The 24,371-nt window shown below is 48.8% G+C and overlaps 1 protein-coding gene across 5 annotated transcripts in view; it reads right to left on the bottom strand.

Annotated features, from left to right (window-relative positions):
- The window catches only part of DDR1 (discoidin domain receptor tyrosine kinase 1), a 38,714-nt gene extending 16,713 nt beyond the window's left edge, over nt 1–22,001 (bottom strand). Inside the window, exons 1-12 of one of the 5 annotated variants that reach the window (XM_090029695.1) lie at nt 21,851–22,001; nt 21,230–21,414; nt 10,573–10,708; nt 7,889–7,991; nt 5,797–6,025; nt 5,071–5,218; nt 4,744–4,846; nt 3,231–3,417; nt 2,585–2,831; nt 881–1,039; nt 608–771; nt 79–277 (exon numbers count right to left, since the gene is read on the bottom strand). In XM_090029695.1, coding sequence (XP_089885821.1) covers nt 79–277; nt 608–771; nt 881–1,039; nt 2,585–2,831; nt 3,231–3,417; nt 4,744–4,846; nt 5,071–5,218; nt 5,797–6,025; nt 7,889–7,991; nt 10,573–10,648 — 1,615 coding nt within the window. In that variant the 5' untranslated portion in view covers nt 10,649–10,708; nt 21,230–21,414; nt 21,851–22,001. Of the gene's footprint in view, nt 1–78; nt 278–607; nt 772–880; nt 1,040–2,584; nt 2,832–3,230; nt 3,418–4,743; nt 4,847–5,070; nt 5,219–5,796; nt 6,026–7,888; nt 7,992–10,572; nt 10,709–20,449; nt 20,602–20,632; nt 20,771–21,229; nt 21,427–21,850 lie in introns of those variants that run through there. The other 4 variants (XM_090029694.1, XM_090029699.1, XM_090029696.1 and 1 more) reach the window with 4 other exon arrangements.
- Nucleotides 22,002–24,371: the final 2,370 nt, after the last annotated feature.

The following is a 24,371-nucleotide window of genomic DNA, read 5'->3' as shown; positions in this document are numbered from 1 at the left end:
CCCAACCATATCCCAGATCCCAACGCAACCCACAGCTGAGTGACTCTCCACAATCTGGCCCCTACCCTGTGCACTCACCAGAGTTCTCAGTGCCATGGGGCAGGTCAGGCAGCTTCATGCGGGCACGGTTGGGCTCCTGGTACTCAGTCTCCCCAGACTGGATGCGTTCATAGCGGCTGGAATGGCGCTGGGAACCCATTGTGTTGTTGATGACAATGGTGTCACCAGGCACAGAAAGATGAACAGTCAGGTCATCATCAGAGATTCGTCGCTGAGCCTGCAGAGGATTCCAGAGGGATCATACTAGCATTGACTGTCATGTCCACCCCTAGGAGATCTGGGAAGGATCCAAGAAGTCCTGACACCATCACCCTCTAGCCCATGAACTTCCAACAACCCATTCAGAACCAGAAGAGAACCCAGGCATCTTGCTTCCAGCTCCTCCCTGCTCTAGCCCACAACACTGCACTACCCTCCCAGAGCAGAGAGAAACCAGGAATCCCAGCACCTTTCACCCCTTAAGATATACAAGAACCTCTATCAGCAGCAAGGATCTCCCATTCCCACCCCAACACCTCTGCCTCCTCTGCCATCCCCTCTGTCTTACTTTTCCCAGGATTTTTTTCCAGTATTGCCTCCAGAGGATGAGGAAGATGACGACCAGTAGGAGCAGGATGATGGCCACCAAACAGCCAATCAGGATGGAGGTGTTGCTGTTGTCATCCTTTGCAACTGGCTGGCTAGTTTTGGGGTTCCCTTGGACCTCCAGGTCTGAAATGGACAGAGAGACAGGGCTGAACTGCAGGCAGCCTCTCAGTGGGCATTAGGGAATTAGGCCATGTCCACTTCTTCCCTTGCCCTGTCCTATTCTGTGACTTACCCTGGCGGGTGAGGTTGGAGGTGGGTCTTGGTTCCCCATGCAATGTGGAGCTCAGGTCTTCCTGGACAGAGGGGGCTGCAGCCCCCCTACCTGAGGGTTGAGGAGGGACCACTGGGGGCCAGCGGCTTGTTCCAGTGAGAGATGGGTCCTCTACCACTTCTGGGGAAAGAGAAGAAGAGGGTGAATGGACACTTAAATGCCTAATCTCTTAGAATAACAAATTAACCAGCTAATGAGCCTCCTCGTGAACCAGAGAGAGAAAGAACAAGCTAGTCAGCTAATGAGCAAAGGAAATAACCAATTCCCTACTGAGAGAGATAACAAATGGAAGAGGGGGCAAAAGATTAAATATGCAAAGAATGAACAAACCCATAATGGAAGGAACTAATGAATGACCTATTAATGAGCTAACTCATGAATTAATTACCTTACTAATGAACAAAGGACTAAGAAAAGAAAGAACCGATGAAAGAGACCAACCTACCCTCCAGCCAGTCAATGAAGTAACCAGCCAACCACTCACCCAAGCATACAGCACCCCAAGTCCAAAACCAGCCACATATCTAGTCACCCAACCAACTAATAACCATCCACCCTATATATTAACCATACAACCAACCAACAAGCTAACATCCCAGGTGTTCAAACGTTCAATGAACCTACCAAAGAAACATATTAACCACGCAACTGAGCAACCAATCATGCAACCACCAAGAAAAGACTCTTCTGGACTAACCAACCAATGAAAAAGCCAACCATCCATTAACTAATGAGTGAATGAATGTATAGGATAATTAGCATATATCCTCACATACCCCACACACTTTTCCTCAAAATTTAGCCTTTCAAAATTGTGGGGGGTGTATCTCTTAAGCAGGGAGACAGGTATTGTTTTTGATTCTTGCTCCACCCAAAGTTTCAAACCAGCTTCCCAACAGCAGCAGGGCATTTCTATTCAGGTAGTGATGCGGGGGTCATTTGATGTAATGGCTCATTGTTCTTCACTCCACAACCGTCTGTTCTATGTAATGGTCCTTATAGTCTACGAATCCAGTTAACCTTTCTTCCTGCAATTTTACTGTCTGCTAGCTCCTCTTGGTCTCTGTATTCCTGTCACAGCCCTGCAGACTGTTTCTAGGCCTTTGTAAAACTGTAGATCCACCCACACAGATCAGTTTTTAGCAGCAGCTAGCTTCAGGTTTTGGTTGAGCAGAACATGGAGGATGAGCGAGCTAAAGGTAAGACTGTTCCTGCTCTATTTAGCCATAACTCTGGAAAAATCTTTTTTGCTTCTTTCTCTGTTCCCCCAAAATAGGTGCCTGTCTCACTTGGTGGTGTATAGTTGGTTTAATTACTAATGAGTAGAAAAAAGAGCGAAAGAACACAAGAAGAAAAACTAAACAAAACCTAAGGTAGAACAAATGAATTAATAAACCAAGGAGTCCTGAAAGAACAAATGAAAATTCCAGCCAATGAGCTAATAAATTCATGAATGAAGTAACAAACTTATCAAGCCAATGAAAGTCTGGGGACATGAAGAAGATAGAAAGGGACGGGCAGTTACTTCAGCTGGAGGGCCACTTAATGAGTTTTGGTGAGTTGTTGAGGGCTCAGTTGCTACACAACACTTCACAGGAGTGGACACAGGTAGTTTTATGGTGACAAGGGATGTTGAGACTGGGGAGGGCATCCAAGGGACCTCACCTGAAAGGAAAGCAATTTCACTGAAGAGCATCCACTCATCGGAGAAATAGAAATGGCACTGCAGGAAGCGCCCCAGGTGTCCCTCCAAGGGCACGGTGACAGAGCGGGCACTGGGGTCCTTGACATTCACTGCCAGCTGGTGAGTCACCAGCTCAGGATCCCAGGCAGTTGCAAGGTTCTGCTTGAACCTACAGTCCACCTGACGGAAAATGCTCACACCCTGCGTGTGCAGGTTATTGCAGTGGACCTGCAGAACAAGGAGAGAGGGAAGTTGGTACAACCACTCCCTATCCCCAGAGAGCTATATAGGACAAGTACCATATTTACACACATAGCATTCACACCTTCCCCCCAAAATTTAGCCTCCCAAAACTGGGGTGGGTCTCTTAAGCAGGGAAATTGCTACTACTTTTGGCCAAAACAGACATAGCCCACTTTGATTCCTGTTCCGCCCGAAGTTTCAACCAACTTCCTGGCAGTAGCAGTTGTATTTCTATTCAGGCATCACCTAGGGAGTCAAATGATGTAATGGCGCATTGTTCTTCATAGTTGTTAACAACTGTTTCTTCTATATAATGGTCTTGATATTTCACTAATCAAGCTAACCTTTTTTTCCTGCAATTCCTAGCGCCCCCTATGCTGGTACCTTCATGTAGGTGAAGGTCCGGAGACAGTCAAACTCAAACTCCATCTCTACATAGCCCATAGAGAAGGACTCGTTCTTCCACCCGATGTAGTCATAGCCTGGCCAGACCCGCAGCTCCTTGGTCCGAGTGAAATCATCCAGTCCCACCACACCATCTACCAGTTGCCCAAGGCCCCCAAACTGAAGCCTGTAAGGGGAAGAGAGGCAGCACCATGAAGAGAGGCCACCAGCACCCAGTTTGGACACCACATGGGGGAGCTTTCAGACATGGAGGGTGGGGGGAGGATGGGCTCGGACACTTGTGTTCTAGCACCACTGAAAGGAGTTGGGAAGCACTGGGATGGGGTAAAAACACAGGTGCTGGAACCCACCAAATAAGCTGGGGATGCTTCCCGTCCATGCATCTAGCCATAGATCTGCCCATCCATCCATTCATCCCTCCACCTATTCCTCTTCAAATCTGTTCATTCATCTATCAGTCTCTCTTGGCATGCATCCTTCTGTATCCTTTTATTCAGATCTTAAGGTCCATCTACAAAGCTGTTCATCCTTCTATCAAAAGATTTCCTTTCCTACTCACCTGTCCACCCCTGGTCACATGGAACTACACATTCATAGGATCAGAGAAAAGTAGGGCTGGATGGGACCTCATGACGTCATCTAGTCCAACCCCCTGCAGGATCATCCCCGAGTGAGCCATCCCAGCCCAGCGTCCATCCAACTTGCTCTTGAAAACTTACAGAGGTAGATTCCTCAACCTTTCCTGGCAGCCTCTTCCAATGCATGACTGCCCTTATAGTCAGAAAGTTTCTCCTCATCTCCAACTTATATCTTCTGCTGTAGCTTGAGACCATTGCTTCTAGTCCTGTCCCCTACAGCTACAAAGAGAAGCCTATTTCCATCCCCTGCCACTGCCCTTCATGTCTCTGAAGTCTGTTATAAACCACCCCCTCAGTCTTCTCTTCTCCAGACTAAAGAATCATAACTCTTTCAGCCTTTCCACATAAGTCATGTTCCCCAGGGCTCTAATCATTTTGGTGACTATTTGCTGGATTCTTTCCAATCTTTGCAGAACTCCTTTGAAGTGTGCAGCTCAAAACTGGGCACAGGACTTCAGATAAGGCCTCACTACTGCCTAATAGAGCAGAAGTGTCTGCCATCTGTCCACTGACCTTCACATCCATCCATCCATTCATCCATCCCTTCAGCTATCTCTTTGTCCATCCTGCATCAGATCTCCCTTCCATTTATCTGTCTGTTCATCTTCAGGTCTGTTCATCCATCCATCCACCCTGTCAGGTCTGTCCATCCATTTTCCCATCCATTCATTGCTGCATCTGCCTGAGAGTCGGGGGCAGGTGTCAAGAAGCATGGCACTAGCAGAGCTTCTTTTTATTGGGTCAAGTAGGCACCAACAGGGTGGTGAGATGGGGCACTGTAGAGGGGGTAGAGGAGGGTACCAGCATGGAGCCACTGAGTGGGAGATAGGGAGTGGGTGCCAGCACTCACTTACTTGCTGATGCTGTGGCCATCGTAGGTGGAGTCATTGAGGTAAACAGGCTCTGGCTGGAGAGGCATAACTTGTCCCATGGGGGCGGTGTAGGACTGCAGTCCGTCTGTAGGGGGAGACAGGGAACAATGCCCCTGAGTTCCCAGGATGGGAGGCAGTAAGGCAGAGAGGAGGAGAGGTAGTGAGCACCCCAGAACCAGCTGGGGACTGAGGGGCATAGCAGGGGGCAAGGGGATGCCTCACTCCAGCTCCTCACCCCACCAAAGGTGGATGTACAGCCCCATGCACAGGAAAGAGCAGGTGGGGATGGGTGTATGAAGGGCCACTCACCCCGCCAGAGGCAGCCATACAGTTCCACACGCAGGCAGACGCTCATAACACGGTCTGCACGGGGATAGAAGCGGATGTAGCGGGCAATGATGGGTGGCCCAAGATCCTTCAGCACCACCTCATTTGTGTTAACGTTCCCAGAGATCACCTGGACAGGCAGTGATGGGTTAACTGCATTGCAGGGCAGTGCCCCTGCCCACTGTTCTGGCTCCACCCCTCAAAAGGATATGTGCTTCACTCTCATAACATCACGGTCTCGTGACCTATCACATCACTGTTTGACATCATGTGACATTCAATGTCTCCTTGCCCACCCAAGCTGGCATCACTGTTGCCTGCTTGAGACATTATCAGTGCCTGTCCTGACATCATTTCCCTCTTGCTGTAACTTCACAGAGCCAGTGACATCATAGCCCATGTACTGATGGCAGCATGCTCGTGGGATGTGAGGTCATACATAGGTAGATGATGATGTCAAGAGGCTGTGATGTTCACGGGGGCAGCTGCAACATCACAGGGAGCCATGAGATTTCAGGGGGCTGAAGGCCATAATGATGTCAGCAGGGGGCTTTGATATCTCATGGCCTAGTGACATCACAAACTGCTATGTCACTGGCCCTATGGAGCCTCCTTTCCCTTCCCATGACCCCCTCCCCCACCATTCCCTTGCCCCTCCCACTCAGCCCCCCGCTTCCCCCCCGTACAGTGGCCCCACCTCTCTGGTACCTCATTGCCCCAGCGGTCACGCCAGGCCAGCCAACGGCGCCGGTCGCGACTGTAATGGAGGCGGTAGGCCCGGGCAAACTCCTTGCCGTGCCCACCAGCGTGGCGGCCCTGGGTGCCCACTAACGTCAGGAAGTGCAGGCGCCGGAGGTCAACTTCCAGGAACTCAGCATCGTTGGGGTAGACTGGTCCCGCTGGGCACCAGGCTCCATCCCCATCACTTGTATCCAGCCTGAGCCCATGTGAGATGGAGAGGAAGGAGAGGAGATATCCCATGTGAGAGAGTTAGCCAGGGCACTACAATGGAGCTTCCCAGGAAAACCAGGGCTGGTTTGTTTTTGTAGGGTCTGCCTTAAAACCAGAGAGCTGTTTTATAGCAGATAAGTCCCTTGGGAAACCAGAGGGCCAGTCTGTGAGTAGAGAGTCAAAGGTTGTTCTGTTATGGTTTCCATAAGTACCAGGTTTGCTATGGCAGGGTTTCTTATGAGAACCAGGGCCAAGCTATTACCATATTTTCTGGTGTACACATCCTTTCTCCCCTCAGATCAGGTCACCTCAAATGGAGTTGTGTGTCTTAAGTGAGAAAACTGATTTTTCCCCTGGTCTGGAATAGAAGCAGGGGTGGATCCAGTGGGAGTCCAGTGGTGCAGTTGCACCCCCTTTCATTCCTGCTCCACCCAAACTTTATAACCAACTACCAGAGATGGGCAGTGGCATTTCTATCCAGGCTGCGTGGGTCATATGGGAGTGGATAAAGGATGGGTGATATCTAAACCAACTGGTTGTAATCTTTGGGTGGAGCAGGAAGCAAAAGGAGTGCAACTGCAACATTGCACCTCCCCTGGATCTACCCCTGCTGGGGTCTGCTGTAAAAAATAAGGTCCTTTAATAGCCCCATGTGAGACCATAATTTATGGCTGGGTCTCCATAAGCCCTGGGGCTGGTTTGTGATGCTGGACTCTCTACCAAAGGTCCAGGCCACCCCTGCATTTTGCCTCCACCCCACTGCTGTTGTACAGTTTCCCATAGAAACTGGGCTGGGTTTGTTTATAGCCACATCTTGGCCCACTCTGGGGCTCTGAGGAGGCTGGCAAAGGGACGGAGGGTAGGGAGGGAGGGGCCCTCACCAGCTGTGCTCTGGGGTGGAGGTTTCTGCGACAGAAGGCTGGAGCTAACAGGGCTTAGTCCCCACCAATGCAGGACAGTGGTGGCAGTGGGTAGGTACGCAGGGCAGCCCAGGCGCAGTCTCTGCACATGCGGCAGGTACATGGCATCATGCAGCTCTGGCGGCAGTGGCAGTGGGGTGCAGAGCCCCAGCCTGCAGCAGCAGCCCAACCCTGCCCTGCACACAAATCTGGGGGGCACATGCCTTCTTGCCTCCCCTGGGGTGTGAGCAGTGGCATTTCAGGGAGCTTTTCAGAGCCCCCCCACACCCCTGGAGGAGCCACTGGGGCTCTGACCATCTGGTGAGCCACCATGGGCAACTGGTGCCTCTTGAGTCAGGGGGGACATTGCCCCACCTGACAACAGTCAGCGACCGCGGCTGTTATCCTCCGTGGCTGATCTTAATGACCAGGGGGCAGTCCCCCCCATGGCTGATATCACCAAAAAGTGACCGCGCCGCTTCCGGAAGTCCCATGGCCACTTCTGAAAGTGGTGCAGCCGCTTTTGTTGGCGGCCCCGCTCCCTGGCTGGTGCTCATGGGGGGGGCACCGGCATTTAAACAGAGAGCACACCCTGGCAAGAGGTGCACCAGAACTCTCAGGGCGTGCACCTGCACCCACATGCACCCCCTACAAATCGCCACTGTGAGCCACCCTGTCTTCAGGGCCCCATTTGCCCCAGCCTCTACCCCTGTCCCACTCCCTCCCTCACCGTGGGGACCCCTGCCCCTCCCTCACTGTGGGGGCCTTGATCCCCACCCCCTCTCACCCCTTCCTGCCCCTTCTCCTCCACAGATTTACCTTCTGTGTGTGTGTGTGTGTGTGTGTGTATGTGTGTGTGTGTGCGCGCGTGTGTGTTTGTACTCAGCAATGCCAAATAATATTTTCTCCCTCCACCCATGGGTTTCAGGGATGGGAGTGGGGGCCCTCACCGGCTATGCTTGGCGGCAGTGGAGTCTGACCAGGAGCTGGAGGCTGACAGGTCCTTGTCGGGGATTGTGCGGTCCTGCATACCCAGCGCATAGCGGCACTTGGCTGGTGGAGGGGGTTTGAGAAGAGTGAGAAAGAGAATGAGGAGCAGCCCCTTGGCATCAATTATTTGCATTCTCCCCCCAACCCCCAGATCCCACCCAGCCTCTAGAGACCCCAACCAGGCTCTTGGCATCCTCTATAGTTTACTTGACCCCTAAAGCCCCCTCCCCCAAAATCCCACCCAGGCCCTAGAGACCTCATTCAACACTTACTCCCTTCTACATAGCCCACCTGGCTCTTGTAGATCCTACCCAGCCACTATAGATCTCATCCATCCCTTACTCACTCTCATATGGCCCACCCAGCCTGTATAGATCCCATCCAGCCCTTATAGACTCCAGCCACCCATTATTCACTCCCATATGGCTCTTCCAGCTTGATAGATCCCAGCCGGCTCCTACAGATCTTATCCATCCCTTATGCACTGCCATATGGATCCCTCAGCCTCCTATAGACCCCACCCATTCTGTGTTCATTCCACTACAGCACTTCTAGAAACCTAGATTTCTTATCCATTTCCTACATATCCCTTTATAGTCCATCCTGCCTCTATAGAACCATACATCTACTATAGTTTCCTCTGCCCCACACCCAGATTCTCCTACAGTCCATCTTAACCTTCTTCTGACCTCCCCCCACATTCCCTTATAGCCCAGAAAGGTTCTGTTGAAGTATCAAGCCCCTCTAAGCCCTATACAGAGAGATTCTGTATATGTATCTGTATACAGGGAATATATATGGGGAGACCCCTCGTGTAGCCCTCCCCCACCCTATATATTTCCCTAGAGCTCACTGGGCCCCATTGATCCCTTATGTATCCTACCTGCCCCATACAGATTCCCCTAGCACCCACATGGCCCCTAGACAACCCATATGCACCCCACTTACTCCCTACAGAGTTCTATAGCCTACCTGGGCCTTATGGATCCTGTATGTATCTCATCTACCCACCCTCTATAGATTCTCCTGTAGACCACCTAGGCTGCATTGATCCCTTATGTGTTCCACCTACCACTACAGCTTTCCCAATAGTCCCACTTGGCCCTTATACATTCCAATATGTATCCCACACATCTTCTGAAGATTCCCCTATAGCCCACCCAGCCTCATTGATCCCATATGTATCACATCCACCCCTTATACATCTCCCTATAGCCCCCTAGGCCTAACTGATCCCATATGTATCCCACCCATATGTATTCTCTTGGAGCCCACATGTTGTCTAGACAACCCATATTTATCCCCCCCCCACCACTTCCTATAGAGTTCTATAGCCTACCCCAGCCTCATGGATCCTGTATATATCTCATCCACCCCTATTGATTCCCATATATCTCACCTGGACCCAAGAGACCCCATACAAATCCCACCAACCCCCTATAGATCCCCCATCTCCCACCTCCCCTCTGGTCCTCTACACTACACTTGTTTCCCTGTACTTCCTCTAAACCCTCTCCCACCACCCACCAGCCCCTATACATCCCCTATGGTCCCTGGTGGAAGGTAGGGGCTGGCCAGGTTGCCCTGGGTACGTGGGTTTGAGGCTGCAGACTGTATAGGGGTGCTCTTGGGTCCAGACACCTGGAGGCACTAGCCCTATACTCTCCAGCCAGGCTGGGATCAGGCTGCCAGATGCCCATGCATGTATAAGTGTGTGTGCATACACACACATGTATATGAAGTGTATCTGGTTGCATGCTAGCACATGCAGAGCATGTTCACTTATAGTCCCATGTAGTGGCATGTGCTGGGTCCTGTACCTTGCCTGTTTTAGTGTGTTTGGCAAGGCATGTTGGCTTGTGCAAAGCATGTTCATGTGTGCTTACATCGGGGTGGGCAAAATGCAGCCCGGGGGGCCAGATGTGGGCTCTCTATCCGGCCCTTGATGGCTTGCCAAAACTCAGTAAGCGGCCCTCCACCCAAAATAATTGCCCGCCCCTGGCTTACGTGTATGTGTGGAGTGGGCACCGTGCCTGCTTTAGCCTGCTTGACAATGTGTGCACAGTGCAGAGCATGTTCACATGTGCTCACATGTGTGTTGGAATGTGTAGGCTGGGCCTGTGTGGATATGTGTGTGTGTGTGCATGTGCAAGGCATGTTCATACATGCTTAAATATGCTAGCATGTGAGGGGGCATGCACAGTCCCTGTTTTAACATGCTTGATGAGGCCTCTGTGTGTGTGTGTGTGTGTGTGTGTGCATGTATGTGCACATACAAAGCATATTCTCCTGTGCTCACCTACATAAATTATGCACTGTGTCTGTCTTAACATGCTTGAGGGGGCCTATGTGCACATATGTATGTGTTAGTATGTACAAAGCATGTTCTTCTGTCCTCATGCATGCATTAGCATGTGCAGAGTGGGCATCATGTCTGTCTTAGCCTGTGTGGGTACCCAGCCCAGGCTCTCACACCAGACCATGTGCATCCCACATATCTGTGTGGCTGAGGCTCGGGGAACGGGGTCCATGAGGTGCATATGTAAACGTGTGCATGTGCACGCGTGTGTGTGTGTGGGGGGGCACTAAGCTGAGCAGAGCTAAGGATCTCTCCCACCTTCCCAAGCAGGTAACCCAGGCTCACCAAGGTCGAAATGCCCCTCCAGCTCCGCAGTCCCAACAGATGCCAAGAGCAGAGAGCAAAGGATTATGGGGACCATCACGCCCCCAGGGATCCTGGCTCCTCCTGCCAGGTTAGGCCAGCAAGGGTGTCTTCATGCCTAAAATCAGGAGAGAGAAAGGAGGTGAAGGGTGGAGTAGTGAGCACAGACAGCTTACACGGTACCAGGTGCGACCAGCTCTGGGGTATGGCACGCAGAAAACAGCAATATAAAACAACCCAGTATCTATATGGGTCATATAGTGTGGAGATGCAGCCAGCTCTGGAGTGTGGCAGGCAGAAAAGAGCTATGTAGAACAGGCCCAGCTACTGCCCTGGTCACCTAGCACTGAGATGCAGCCAGCTCTGGAGAGAGGAAGGCAGAAAACAGCTGTGTAGAGTGGCCCAGCAGCTGCATGGTCCACATAGCGCATTAATGCAGCCAACTCTGGGATGTGGCTGGCAGAAAACAGCCATGTAAAACGGCCTGACACCTAGAAAGGATGCAACCAGCTCTGGGGCAGGGCAGGGGAAGGTGAAGGCTGGGATATCCTGCCCCCTCCCCATGCCAGGGACATTCCCCCAGGCTGGGTATTCCGGACATGTGAGTAGTCGCATTCCCAGCTGAGGCATCACAGCTTCCTGCCATTGTCACGGTTCCCCCCTGGGGACAGCTGGAAGGGACACATGCTGACCACATTCCCGAAACACACACGCCCACGCTCCCACATGCTCCCTGTACAAACACAAAGCCTGTGCGCGTTGCCTTTGGCACACACACATACCACGCTGCACGTGCACACTGTATGTAATATAGATCCAGCACACAGGAGGCAACATGTGTGCACTGCATTACACAAGTATGTGCTTGCCTTCTGCAGTACACACATCTAAACATACACTGTGTGTACAAGCAGCTTTATACACACACACATTACATGCTTGTGCTACTTTACACACACATGTGCAGGCGTGCTGCGTTACACACAGCAGCTGAATGTACATCTGGCTTAACACCCCCCCATAAGTGAATGGATATATTCCCTTATGTACCCACATACTCTGTGTGTATGTATGAACATATGTGTACATGTAGATAGGCATGTATGCACATACAAACAAAGAGACTGCATGGATTCACTGCTTTATGCACTCACAGATGCACAAACATATATGCATGTGCTGCATGTACACACTGCATCACACACACGTGTGTATGGATATGTTACATTACACACATGATGCATTACACATGCACACTGCAAGGATATACCACCTGACATCCCCCACAGGCACATACACATGCACTGCATGTACACGTTATATGATACATACACATGCTATGCATTGTGTGCACACACACACACACACATTATATGGATACACTGCTTTACACCCCACTAAACACACACACAAACACAAACATGGAGCAGGTGCTCTCTGCATTTAATACACAGATATGCACACACCCCACACTACATGTGCAAAATGTATTTAACATACATACATCATGCTACACATACACACAGCATTACATTGTGCCACATTACACACAGGTGCACATGTGCATTACACACACACCTCCTGCAGATACACACTACCTTATACACCCACACATGTGTGTACACATGCACACACATGCAGCATGTACACATGAAATTTAATACACACAGCATGCTGCATATGTGCACTGTATTTGACATATATACACCATGCAGACTACATGCACATACTGCATTGCACACACACACTGCATGGATATAGTGCCTCAGACACCCATAGACTTACACTCACACATGCTGTCTATACACATGTACACACAGGCAAGCAACATGTATACGCTGCCATTTAACATGTGCACATGCACACACATACCACACTGCACGTGCACCCTGTATTTAACATACATCCATAATGGATGCTACATACATATATATAGGTAGTCCTTGGACTTACGACACAATTGGTACCTTAAAATAGCATCTTAAGTGAAAACGTTTAACTCAAAACTGATTTTCCCATAGGAAACAATGTTATAAATGTGGGATTCATTCTTGATACCCTGTTTTCACCAAAATAGGCCCGATACCCTATTTTCACCAAAAATAACCCAGAATTTTGCACTCAATCAATTATAGATGAGTAATATAGTTACATTTATTTATATTGTAAATAGCAATCATATTGATTTGGAAGGACTCCTTTGAGGTGACTGTGCTGGACTTTTTGAAGGGCTCTAGGCTGGCATCTTCTCAGGAGTCTTGGCTGCAGGTTTTTCTGGAGTCTTGTCTGCTTCCTTAAAGAAAGTGTCCAAGGAAGTTTGGACAGATGTTCTCCAGGGAGGTGGGCCATGCAGTGAACTTGTTCGCTGGTGTCACATCGGATCAAGCGTCATAAGGTCAAAACTGACGTCAGAGAGTTGAACCAGGGCGTCAATTTATAAATGTTGTAAGCACAGAACGTAACTCGACACGTAAGTCGAGGACTGCCTGTATACTGTATTGCGTACACACACAGAATGTATGTGCTACACCACACACAGGTGCACGCTGCAGTACATATACACACATGCACACACTGGGTGGATTCACCGCTTTACACACCCACACACACACACACGTGAAGCATGTACATGTTGCGTTTACCACAGAGACAGACACACTCCACACTTGGGCAGACCATGGAACATACTTACAGCATGCGTGTGGCATGTACACCCAGCATTACACACACACACACACTCAAACAGCATGGCCCTCCCTATAGCCCAGCAGCGCCCCTCACCCCCATCCTGCAGTCCCTGCTCCCCAGTGCTGCCAGGCCCAGCTGGACTCCCCCTCTGGCCCCCTCCATGCAGTGGTGGGGGGGTGTGGGCACCCGCAGCCCAGCTGGCCCCACAATGCACGGCTGGAATGTCCCTCCTGGCAGCTGCTTTTATGGCAGCCGGGTAAACAGCAGCTGACAGGCTGGGGGTGGGGAGGGGGTGCCAGCTTGGGTCTGGGGGCAGGGGGCTGTGAGTTGGGACTGAGGTGCCGGGATGCGGGCAAGGGATACCGCCACCCCCTCCAGGCCCTTCTCAACACCCCCACAGACCTAGGCTCCTAGAGGGAGGCACGTTGGGCTGGGGAGCCAGCCCCACCACCCTCCTTCACATGGGGCAGCAGGTTGAGAGAGAGGGGCACCAGCCGAATGGGGGGCTGCAGGCAGGGTGGGGGGTATGGGGCTGGCACCCGCCTGAGGCCGTCTGACATTCCCGGCTCATAGCTGGGATTCCAGGCCTGGGCGCTCTGCTCCATGTGCTGCTTCTCTCCCAGCTCCTGTGGGCCTCTGGGTCGCCCAGAGCCAAATACCAGCAGGGCACTGTGGGGGCAGCACAGCTGCTGAGCTGGGGGTCTGGAGTGAGAGGCACCCGCAGGGCCGGCTATGCATATGCATGTGTGGCCAAGTGTGTGCATGTGTGTGTGTGTGTGTATGCAAGTGAGTGTCTGAGAGTGACTGTGCCTATCAGTAAGAGTGTGCATGTGAGCGGGAGTGTCTGAGACAGTCTGTGTGTATGAGTGTGAGCATGTGCATGCAAGCCTGTGTGTTTGGGTGTGTGCATATGGTATGTACAGGTGAGTGAGAGGATCTGAAAGTGTGTGTGTGTGTGTGTGTGTGAGCATGACAGTGTACATGTGTGAGTGAGAGTGTGCACATGTGAGTGTGAGACTGTGAGCTTTTGAGTGTGTGCATGCCTAAGAATGACAGTGTTTGAGAGTGAGTGTGTGAGGGAGTGTATGACTGAGTGAAAGTGTGAGTGAGAGTGTGTGAGCATAAGTGTGTGTGTGAGCATGTAAGCATGTCTTTGAGCATGTATGTGGCTCTGTGTGTGTGTGTGTATGAACTGTGTCTCCCCCCTCCCCTAGCTCAGCACCTTGCTGCCCCCAGGGCTCTATGGAGACCCAACGCAATGGCCTGAGGTGGAACTGGGGGTTGGGACATAGCTTGGTGCACACACACCCCTGCACAAACACAGTTATACACACACATATGTGCACATGCAGATTCTTGTATACACATACACACATTCACAGAGGCTTGTACGCACCCACACTACTTGCTTACAAATATTTGATCCCCCAGGTATACGCACATACCCCTTTAAATGAACACCGCCCTCTTATGCATACATACATCCCCTTGAACACACACACTTGTACACATACACAATTGTATAGGCACATACAGCCCCTTGTGTACAAACACACTCCTTTATATAGGCACACAAAGACTTGTACACACACAGTTACATACACATACATATATGTACACAAACACACTTGTACACACACATATACAGGCTCGTATGCACACAGATACCCACACCTCTGCATACACATACCTTTGTACATACATATATACACACCCTCATGTATAAACACACCCTTTGTACACTCACAAACACATGTGCCTTTGTAGGCGGACAACTGTACACATAAAATTGTATATACACACACCCTTGTGTACAAATATGCTCCTTTATATGTACACATGAACACTTGATCACACATATCCATTCAAGCACACATGATTGCATGCACACACACATAGGTTTGTACCCATGGAGTCCCCACACCCTTGCATACACATATCTTTGTACACATACACACCCTTTGTAGACAAACACACCCCTTTGTACATACACACCTATACCCTTGTACACACATACACATGTACCCTTATATGCACACAATGGTGCACACACAATTGTATATACATACATGTATCCTTGTATACAAACACATTCCTTTGTACAGGCACACACCCTCTTGTACACACACATGCATTTGTGCATACACGCACCCTCTTGCAGACATGCACACACTCCCCCCTTGTATATAAACACTCCCCCCTTGTACACAGACACACATACACGCACACAAATGCACACACACAACCCGATGGTCCATGACCAGCTCCAGCCAACACCAGCCCCTGGCATATCATTAACCCTCAGCCAGATACAACCACCTGGCTCTGACTCAGCGCCGGGAGCTGGGACAGACTGAGCCCCAGGGACGGATGGACAGACGGACACACACACCCACGTGCATGCAGGGAAGACTGTCTGTCTTTCCATAAAATGGGGGCAATGTCTCCCTGTCAATCACACAACTGCACACACGTTTCCATACAACTGGGGCAGCATCTCTCTCATCCCCCCCCCTACGTACACAACCACACACATTTCCGTACAACAGGGACAGTGTCACCCCCCCCCCCAACTAAGTGAGAAGAAAAACCCAACCTTGAACTTGGAGCTCCCCACTCTCCACTTCAAGCCACCCCAGTCCGCTCCCACCCCACAGCCTACATGCCCAGCCCTTCTCTGCCCTAGTGGTGCTGGAGCCAGGCCCTCCTGGACGGATGTTGGATTCAGGATCAGGCTCTCACTGGAGACCTGGCCCTGAGAGTTTGTGGGGAGGATCCCCATGCTTCAAAACACGACCATCACACCCCCAGCCTGTTGTGAGGAGTGGGACCTGTCTCCTGCATGCCTGGAGCCCTGTGTTGGCCCCCAGGGTAAGGGTGGTGAGATTGGCTCCCCATCCCAATGTGCCTCCTTCAAGGAACCCAGGTTTGTGGGTGTGTTAAGAAGGGCCTGGAGGGAGCCCCTGTGTCCTTTGCCCACATCCCGGCCCTCACCTACGGTATGGGGAGGCTGGGATTCAGCCTTCCTCAGCCTGAGCAGTCTTAAAGTCCCCACTCCCACCATCCCCATGCCTCAGAGCTCTTGACAGGGCTGGAGGGTGGGGAAGGGCCTTGCTGGAAGTGGGGTCTTCCAGGATGGATGGATGGAGAATGAGACCTGAAAATGGATGGGTGAAGGGATGGACGGAGGGACAGATAGTTGGATAGCTACGTTGATGGCTGGAAGCGGAGAGGTTAATGACACAAGTGAACAACATTAATGCATCTGAATATGTGTGTGTATGTGCGTTTGTACGTGTGTTTCTGTGTGCGTATGTGTACTCAAGAGGGCCTTACACTCCCAAGGCAACACATACACACCTCCCCCGGTGAACAATCGTTCGGAGCAGCATTACCCAACCATAGCATTTGCTATGACCTTGTTTTGAAGGAACGAGGACTTTGATGGGTACTTCAACACCGTAATGGCAACGTTAGGTGCCTGGACGAGACTTCGGTTGAAACCGAACAGCATCTAGTCCAGCAGTCCTCAGCCTTTTAAGACTCAAGGCACTGCAATTAAGACTCAAGGCACCTTTATAAAATGCCAGCTCTTTGCTTTTGCTTATTTCTGGCTACAGAAAAATAATAGATTATTTTGGTGCAAAGACCTCAGAAAGGCCACAGCAGGTCAGAATGGTTTTGACACTATGGTTTCCTCTCTGAAATCTCTGGGTTTGTCTGGCGAGTCCTGTTTGCACACCTAACCATGGTAACATTGCCTGGCAACCCGTGGCACCCTTGGAAGGATCTCCAGCACCCCTGGCTGAGAATCACAGACTCCTAGAGAAGCTGGGTTAGAGAGGACCGCATCTAGCCCAACCCCCTGGCCGAGGCAGGATCACCCCTATGCAAACCATCCTATATAAATCCATCTTCTAAACTATTCGTAAGACCACTATCAACCCTAACACAACACAAGACATCACACCTGACCCTGCCACAGGGAAAGCAGGGGAACCACAACAGTCAGTGTCTTACTTCTATAAAATGTTGTAACTATATACTCAAGAGATCCCAGGTAGGGGCCATGCTCCTTCGTGCAGAGAAAGGCAAAACCTCCCCACAGTCCATCTGAACATGGGGTAAAGTCCCTTCCTGATCTCAGATATGGCATCTGGCTAACCCTGAGTGGAGAGGCAAGACCCTCCAGCCACGAGCCTCCAGCTTTATTACCCAACAGGAGCTCTAGCACGACCCAATCAAAATCCCCACCCTTGGCTGCAGCCAACACCCAGTGCCTCTGAGGAACAGTTAGAAACACTCTGACACATGTAGCAGAAAGGGGGACAGGGAGGAACTAGCAGAGCCCAGAAGCCTGGGAAATACCCATAGTAAAACATAAGCACACCTACACCTACATCATTCCCAACTAGTGGCTGTCCAACCTCTTCTTCAACACCTCCAGTGATGGAAAGTCCATACCTTCCCCAGGCATCTATTCCACTACCTCCCTGCCCTAACAAGTTCTTCCTGAGATCCAATCTAAACCAACTCGGCTGCAACTTCAAGCCTTTGTTGTATGTCCTACTTCCTGCAGCAAGACAGAAAAGGTGTGTGCACTGATCTAGGCCTTGGACTCCCTGGAAAAGTGAGCTTGGAGCCTCCTCCTGCTGCCACAATCTTGGGGCGGGGGGAAGTACATTTCAAACCTTCTCCTTCACCTCTTTTTACTTGGGGAAAATTAGTTTCACACCCTGGTCCCTACTCTTTTTTTTTGTTGTAGATGTTTCTCGTTCTCCTCTTTCTTCTTCTTGCTGGCTAAAAAAGTGAATTTCAAATCCCGCCCACACACCTCCTGCCTGGGCAAAGGTCGGTTACAAATCCCGGCATATCCTAGCCTTTCAGTTCACATAAATATGTCCCCTGTCTGCATGAAATCGCATTATGTGGATCAAAACTCCTGGCTTGAGTCAAGGGAGTCTGATTTTGCTTCCCTTGGAATTTCCCTGCAGTTTATGAAGTGAGGATGGGAGTCCTTATAGCAGTGAGTCTATTCTATTCTATTCTGTTCTAATGAAATGTAATGTATTTGGTTGCAATGCAATGCAATGTACATTGTATCATAATATATCATATGTATTAGTTGTAATATATTCTACTGCGTTTTATTATGGTTTATTATTTAAATTGTGCCATATTATATTGCACTACGCATAGCTAAAGTATATGTTATTTATCTATGGTATAATATATTTATTACTTGAAATATTCTATTGTATTGCATTACTAGTATGCTGTATTTTATTATATACTGTATCATATAATGTCATATTTGTTACTTGTAATCTATTCTATTTTAGTAAGGTTTATCATTTGAATTGTATCAGATCATATTGCATTACCCATCAAACTGTCTGTAGTATTATATTATATTTCCTAATATTATAGTACAATATATTACATTACACCTTGTATTGTATCATATGTATTATTGGTAATATATTCTATTTTATTATGGTTTAATTGCATTATACATTATATCTATCATATGGTATTTATTACTTGTATTATTATACTATACTATATTATATTATACATTGTATCATATTGTATCATATTTATTACTTGTAATATATTCTATTATATATTGGGTTATATTATATTACATATATTAACATATTGTATTATGTATATGATGGGTTATTATTTGACTTGTTTCATATTGTTATGTTATGTTATGTTTCTCCATGATGATGATGATGGGTGTATATCACTGCAGATTAGTGAGCAGAGCACAGCCTGGATACCAGGACACCTGGGTCCTATCCCTGGCTCTGTGACTGGCTCGGGACTACTACTATGACTTGCAACACATGTGGTGACTACTGTATTTAACCACCTACCACACCCCCCTGAAGAAGACACCTACCTTTGTTTTGGGAAGTACAAATGAAGCAGGGGGAAAAAAAGAGGGATTTCTTTTCCTTTTAACCAAACCATTACAGTTCCCTCATTCAAAGCATGCAGTCCAATTTTCAATTGCTAGTTTTGAGGGGAAAGGTTAGTGGAGTATGTGAATAAATAAGGTGTCATATCTAAACATATATATAATCAAATATATTTTGAATAATAATCTATAATCATGCATGCAATCACGTATATGATTTATATGAATAATGCACCTTGCATATATAGCTATATGTGCATATTTTAACAATATGGAGCCATAGATGCATGTGTGTGTATGTATGTGTGTACAAACGTATGTCTATACTATATGGGTGTGTATATGTGTTTTAGTATGCATGTGTATATATGTGTGTGTGTGCATGTACAGGTGTGTGTGTATATATTTGTATGTGTGTATGTACATATGTCTATATGTGTGTGTTTCTATATGAATATGTGTATCTATATGTTTGGATACATATATGTGTCTATATGCATGTGTGTATATATGTGTGTGTGTGTGTGTTTGTGTATCTGGAGATATGTGTGTATATGTGTATTTTATGATTTATAACAACAATGATGTCAATATTATTGAAACTTGTTTGTTTTTAATCACAAACTTTGGTGTGTAATTCTATGATCTCTAGCAAAGTTGCCTTCATTATTATAGTTTTGATAAGGATAATGATGATTCTGATTATTATTTTGATTTGTATCCCGCTCTGTTCAGAAGGCCTGAGTTACCTACTAATTACTATTGCAGTTAGTATTTTGAGTAAACTGTGAATATCTAAAATATATAATTAATCACAGCTTTGTGCATATCATTAATATATAACTTAAATACATGCTCACGTCAGTGTGTATTAAGAATATATTCTAAGAATGCTAATACTATTATGAAAACATTTTATTATACTACACTATTACATTATAAATTGCATCATATCATACCATATTCATTACTTGTCATATATTCTATTATATTTACTGTTTGACTGTGTGGGTAATACAAAAATCTTTTCCCAAACTGCCTTTATAATTAGTGGTATTCTTGTGTTATCTGCTTTACTGTAATCCACAATAAAAAAAGCAGCAATGCTAACACTAATTTGCATAATTGCTCTGCCTCTGCTATTTATGACCACATTTATCACCTCAAACATCAGAGCAGATATAATTACTTATCTTCACTCCCTCTAGTGACTAGCTGTTATTTTTAATTTTTTTTTTTTACCTCTCACAGCAACAGCGATAGATCTTGCCATTCTCCATTGTTTAAATGTCGAATTGTCCATTGCTGGGTATGAGTTTCTCCCTTTTGCTAATGGCCATGGGGCCTTGGCATTACGAGGTCTTTCCCATGGTTAATTATCACCCACTATAATTCTTCGTGTCCATCCAGGCCGAGTCACGTTACCTGCTAATGCGATTTCAATGGCCGGGAGTGATCGATTCACTGTTATTATGGTTCACAGGCTGCATAGATGATGAGTCTCACCCGTGTAAACTCGTGGAGCAGCTGGCTGAAGGGGAAGGGTCTCATGGGAGAGAGAGGAGTCGGAGAGAGTGAAGGTTTGAAAGCAGGACGAGGAGGAAACCATTTGGAGACAGTCCCCGAACGGGGCGGGTTAAAAATGGCTCAGGTCGGAGCTTATACCTGGCGCCTGCCGAACCTTTCTGAGACGGCTGCAAACTTCGGTGCCTGGAGCCAGACCTGAAATAGTTCCCGGCGGATTCCGATCTCGGGCCTACGCCGGCCTCGCTGAGAGCAAGGAGCACCCCAGGGATCCCTCTGGGTTTACTTGGAGGTCAATGACTTCAGGATCCCGCCTGGTGGCCCTGGGGGTCGCTCTGGATTTCTACCAAGGTCATGGAGAGAATGGGCCTCATGCCATTGACACCCATCAAGTTAAGAGATGAGAAAATCGGAGACGGGAGATCCCCTTTTCTTTCCCCCCCACCGCCTCCCCTTCCCCTCTCCCACCCTGTGGAAAATGCATCCCAAGCGACTTACCTTCTCTGACCCTCCTTGCTTGTCTTATGGGGAAATATAATCCACGGGAAAAAGAGAAAAGTCCCCGAGACAGGAGCCCAGGTTTCAAGCCACTTGGTAAATCCAGTTTCGGAGCGCGGTCTGCCCAGCAGCGAGTCTTCAAGGACTGGCACCCACAAAGCCCAGCCCTCCAAATCCAAGCAGTTCTGCACAATAAAAGAGAGAGAGAAAGAAACCAGCAGCTTTTTTTTTTTTTTTTTTTTTTTTTTTGGCGTGTCCCTGCAAAAGAGTCCAGTTCTGAAGGCTTCTGCTTTCCCCCCTGATCTCATCCTCCACCAGCCCCAGGATTTGCATAAACTTGTTTCTCCGGGAGCTGGGATTCGCTGGCAAAGTGTAGGCAAAGAGCCCAGACCTCCCTCCCCCTTGCCGCCTCCTCCTCTTCTCAGCTGTTCGCCAGAGTTTTTCCCAAGAGGGGCCTCTCAGCCTCATTGTGCCTGGCTGGGCTGCCATCAGGCACAGAGAAAAGGAAGACAGAAGGGGGAGATGGGGGCGGGAGGGCTGCCTCAGAAATCACAGCTGAAAAATTCCCCGCTTCCCTGTTTCTAGCTCAAGACCTGCAAGAAGAGGCCTGTCCCTTCTCACCTGCTCCCTCTCAGGGTGGAGAAGTATTAAGGGGTTGCCAGTCTCTGCCAGGGGCAAGGAATCCACCGTCTTCCTCTCCTGGGCTAGCGTAAAAAGTGAGTTTTAAGTCCCCTCATACACGCGTCTTTGTCGAGCTGAGGGGGGGAAAAAAGTGAGTTGTAACCCCACCCCTCACCCCGCCTCCACCCAGACTCGTGCTAGGATAAAATGAGGTTTAAACCCCACCTTGGTACCAAACTGTGTCTTTCAACTCCCCTTTGCTGGGAAGGGGAGTGGGGAAAGAAGACTCCTACTAGGATAAAATAAGTTTCAAATCCCCCCCACTTCGGTGCTAAGGGGAACATGTGCTTCAAATCCCCAGTGCTATGGGGGGCGGGGAAGTGATTTGCAACCCCGCTCCAGACTCATACTAGGATAACATGAGTTTCAAATCCTCCCCTTTGGCACTAAGGGAAATGTGAGAGAGGCACAACATGCACGCAGACATGCACACGTTCATACACAGGGCCACGCATGCACATGCACACGCATGCACCCCACCAGCTAAACATCCCCCAGAAGCTAAAAGTCCCCCCCAAGCTAAACACGCACAGCCCCACAAGCCATGGGTGACTGGTGCCGGGGGGGCGGGCACCAGATCGTTGACGGGGGGGTCTCCCCCCGGTGCCTGATTGCCAATGGGGGGGTGGTCCCCCAGCAGCTGACCACTAAGCCAGTGGCAAAACCAGAAGTGCACTTCCGGTTTCACGGCTGGCGCTTCCAGGGGGTGCACGGCCGATCTCAGACGCACCCCCTATGCGTCGCCGATCCTACAAGCTGAACATACACATGCTCACACACCCGCTCCTACAAACATATTTACACCCCCACAAGTAAACACACACACCCCCCAGCTAAAAATGACCCCCCCACACACACTCAAGCTAAACACACACACACCCACGAGCTAAAAAAACTCCATTTCACCTCCTTACAGCCCTGCCTTGATAAAGCTAGTTACAAGGTCCCTCCCCTACCCTCACACGCTTGCAGCTTAAAGAAAAATCATTTCAAGTCCCCCGCACACTCCAACCCCTGCTTCTGATTAGCCCCCTTGGCCTCTGCTGTCCCCAAACCCCTCTCATCCAGGACGCCCCGTCCCCAATCCCAGTGGTGGTCTGGGACCCAGAGGCCTTCAGGCCTGGGTTTTGACCTTTGTACTTAGCATAAGCTGAGTGCTTAGCTTGAATTGTGGTCAAGACATGCAGCCGGTGAAAGGAGCAGATGGAAAATACTGTTCCTGACTTTATACAAATTGCGGAGTTGGCTACCTAAATTGAATACATTGCTTCTCGGCCTCTTGTCAGCTCAGATCAAGTGTAGCCTGGGCAAAAGAGCAACAGTCAGAGCAAAAAAACCTACCCCTACCTAGGAATGAAAAAATTACTTCAGAATAGAAAATTCCAGTTGAGGGTAACCATATTTGGCAAACAGAAGCAAAATTATTAATATGCATTAGGAGGGAGACTTGAGCTCTTTTTTGTGTACGGGCACCCCTTGCTTTATGCGGGTTCTGTATGTGCGAATTCGCTCTTATGCAATGGCCCTTTTTATACCAAAAAATTGTTATATGTAAGGTAAAGTCACGCTTATGAGATTAGTGTGGTGGAGTTGCTTTGTGCAGTGCGCACCAAAATACCGTCTCCTGTGTGGATCTGTGCTCCTCACTCGTTGTCTGCAACATGTGTTTCTCATCCTCATTACAATACTGCCCAATGCTTGTGGGTACTGTGTGCTACTGGTGAGCTGCAAAAATGTCTTGTAAAAGTGGTAGAAATGGGCCTGGAGGTCAGTTCAGTTGAGGTCTTGGAAAGTATTCCTATTTGTTACATCGTAAAATGGGTTCCCTTTATGTGAATTTGAGTTATGCATCGTTTTTCAGGAACACATGTACTGCATAAAGCAAGGGAATTAAGAAATGCAAAGGTAACTGATATATAAAGGGTGGTAAGAGACTGTACCCTTTGCAGCCTGCTCTTAAAGGACCCAGTCACCAATCCGAGACTCAGAACTCAGATGAAGGAGTCAGGAGCCCTGGACAAGACCCCACGGACCGGCCATCCAGTGATGTTGAGTTTGTTATAGCTTGGTGGGGTGAGCATGCTGTTCAGCTTTTGACTAACTAAGGTATTAGAACTGTCACTGCTGAGGATACCCAAGGACAACCGTGTCTTAGTCTCCACACCTGGTAAAAAGACCCGTAGAGTCATTGGATTAACAAGTAAGAGATGAATTTCCCACTCGGCAGCCTTGCTGTAGGTTGGAGATTCCCTCTCTCCGCAGTCCACCACCAGAAGGGAGGACTTAAAATTCCCATTTTTTAAACTGGGAACTGAGGGAGTTTCACTCTCCACCTGCCCCCTCATTCTGATGGACGAGGAGAAGGAAGAGGCAAGTCAGCTTCAATTTTTAACCAGCAGATCCCTTTAGACTCCCCGGACAACTGAGTTTCGAAGCCCCCGCCCTGCTGCTTCCCCAATGG

The sequence above is a fragment of the Crocodylus siamensis genome, chromosome 15 (genome assembly GCF_052110815.1).
Source record: "Crocodylus siamensis isolate JL-2025a chromosome 15, ASM5211081v1, whole genome shotgun sequence".
Lineage (NCBI taxonomy): Eukaryota > Metazoa > Chordata > Crocodylia > Crocodylidae > Crocodylus > Crocodylus siamensis.
This window is presented reverse-complemented; position numbering and strand designations above follow the sequence as displayed.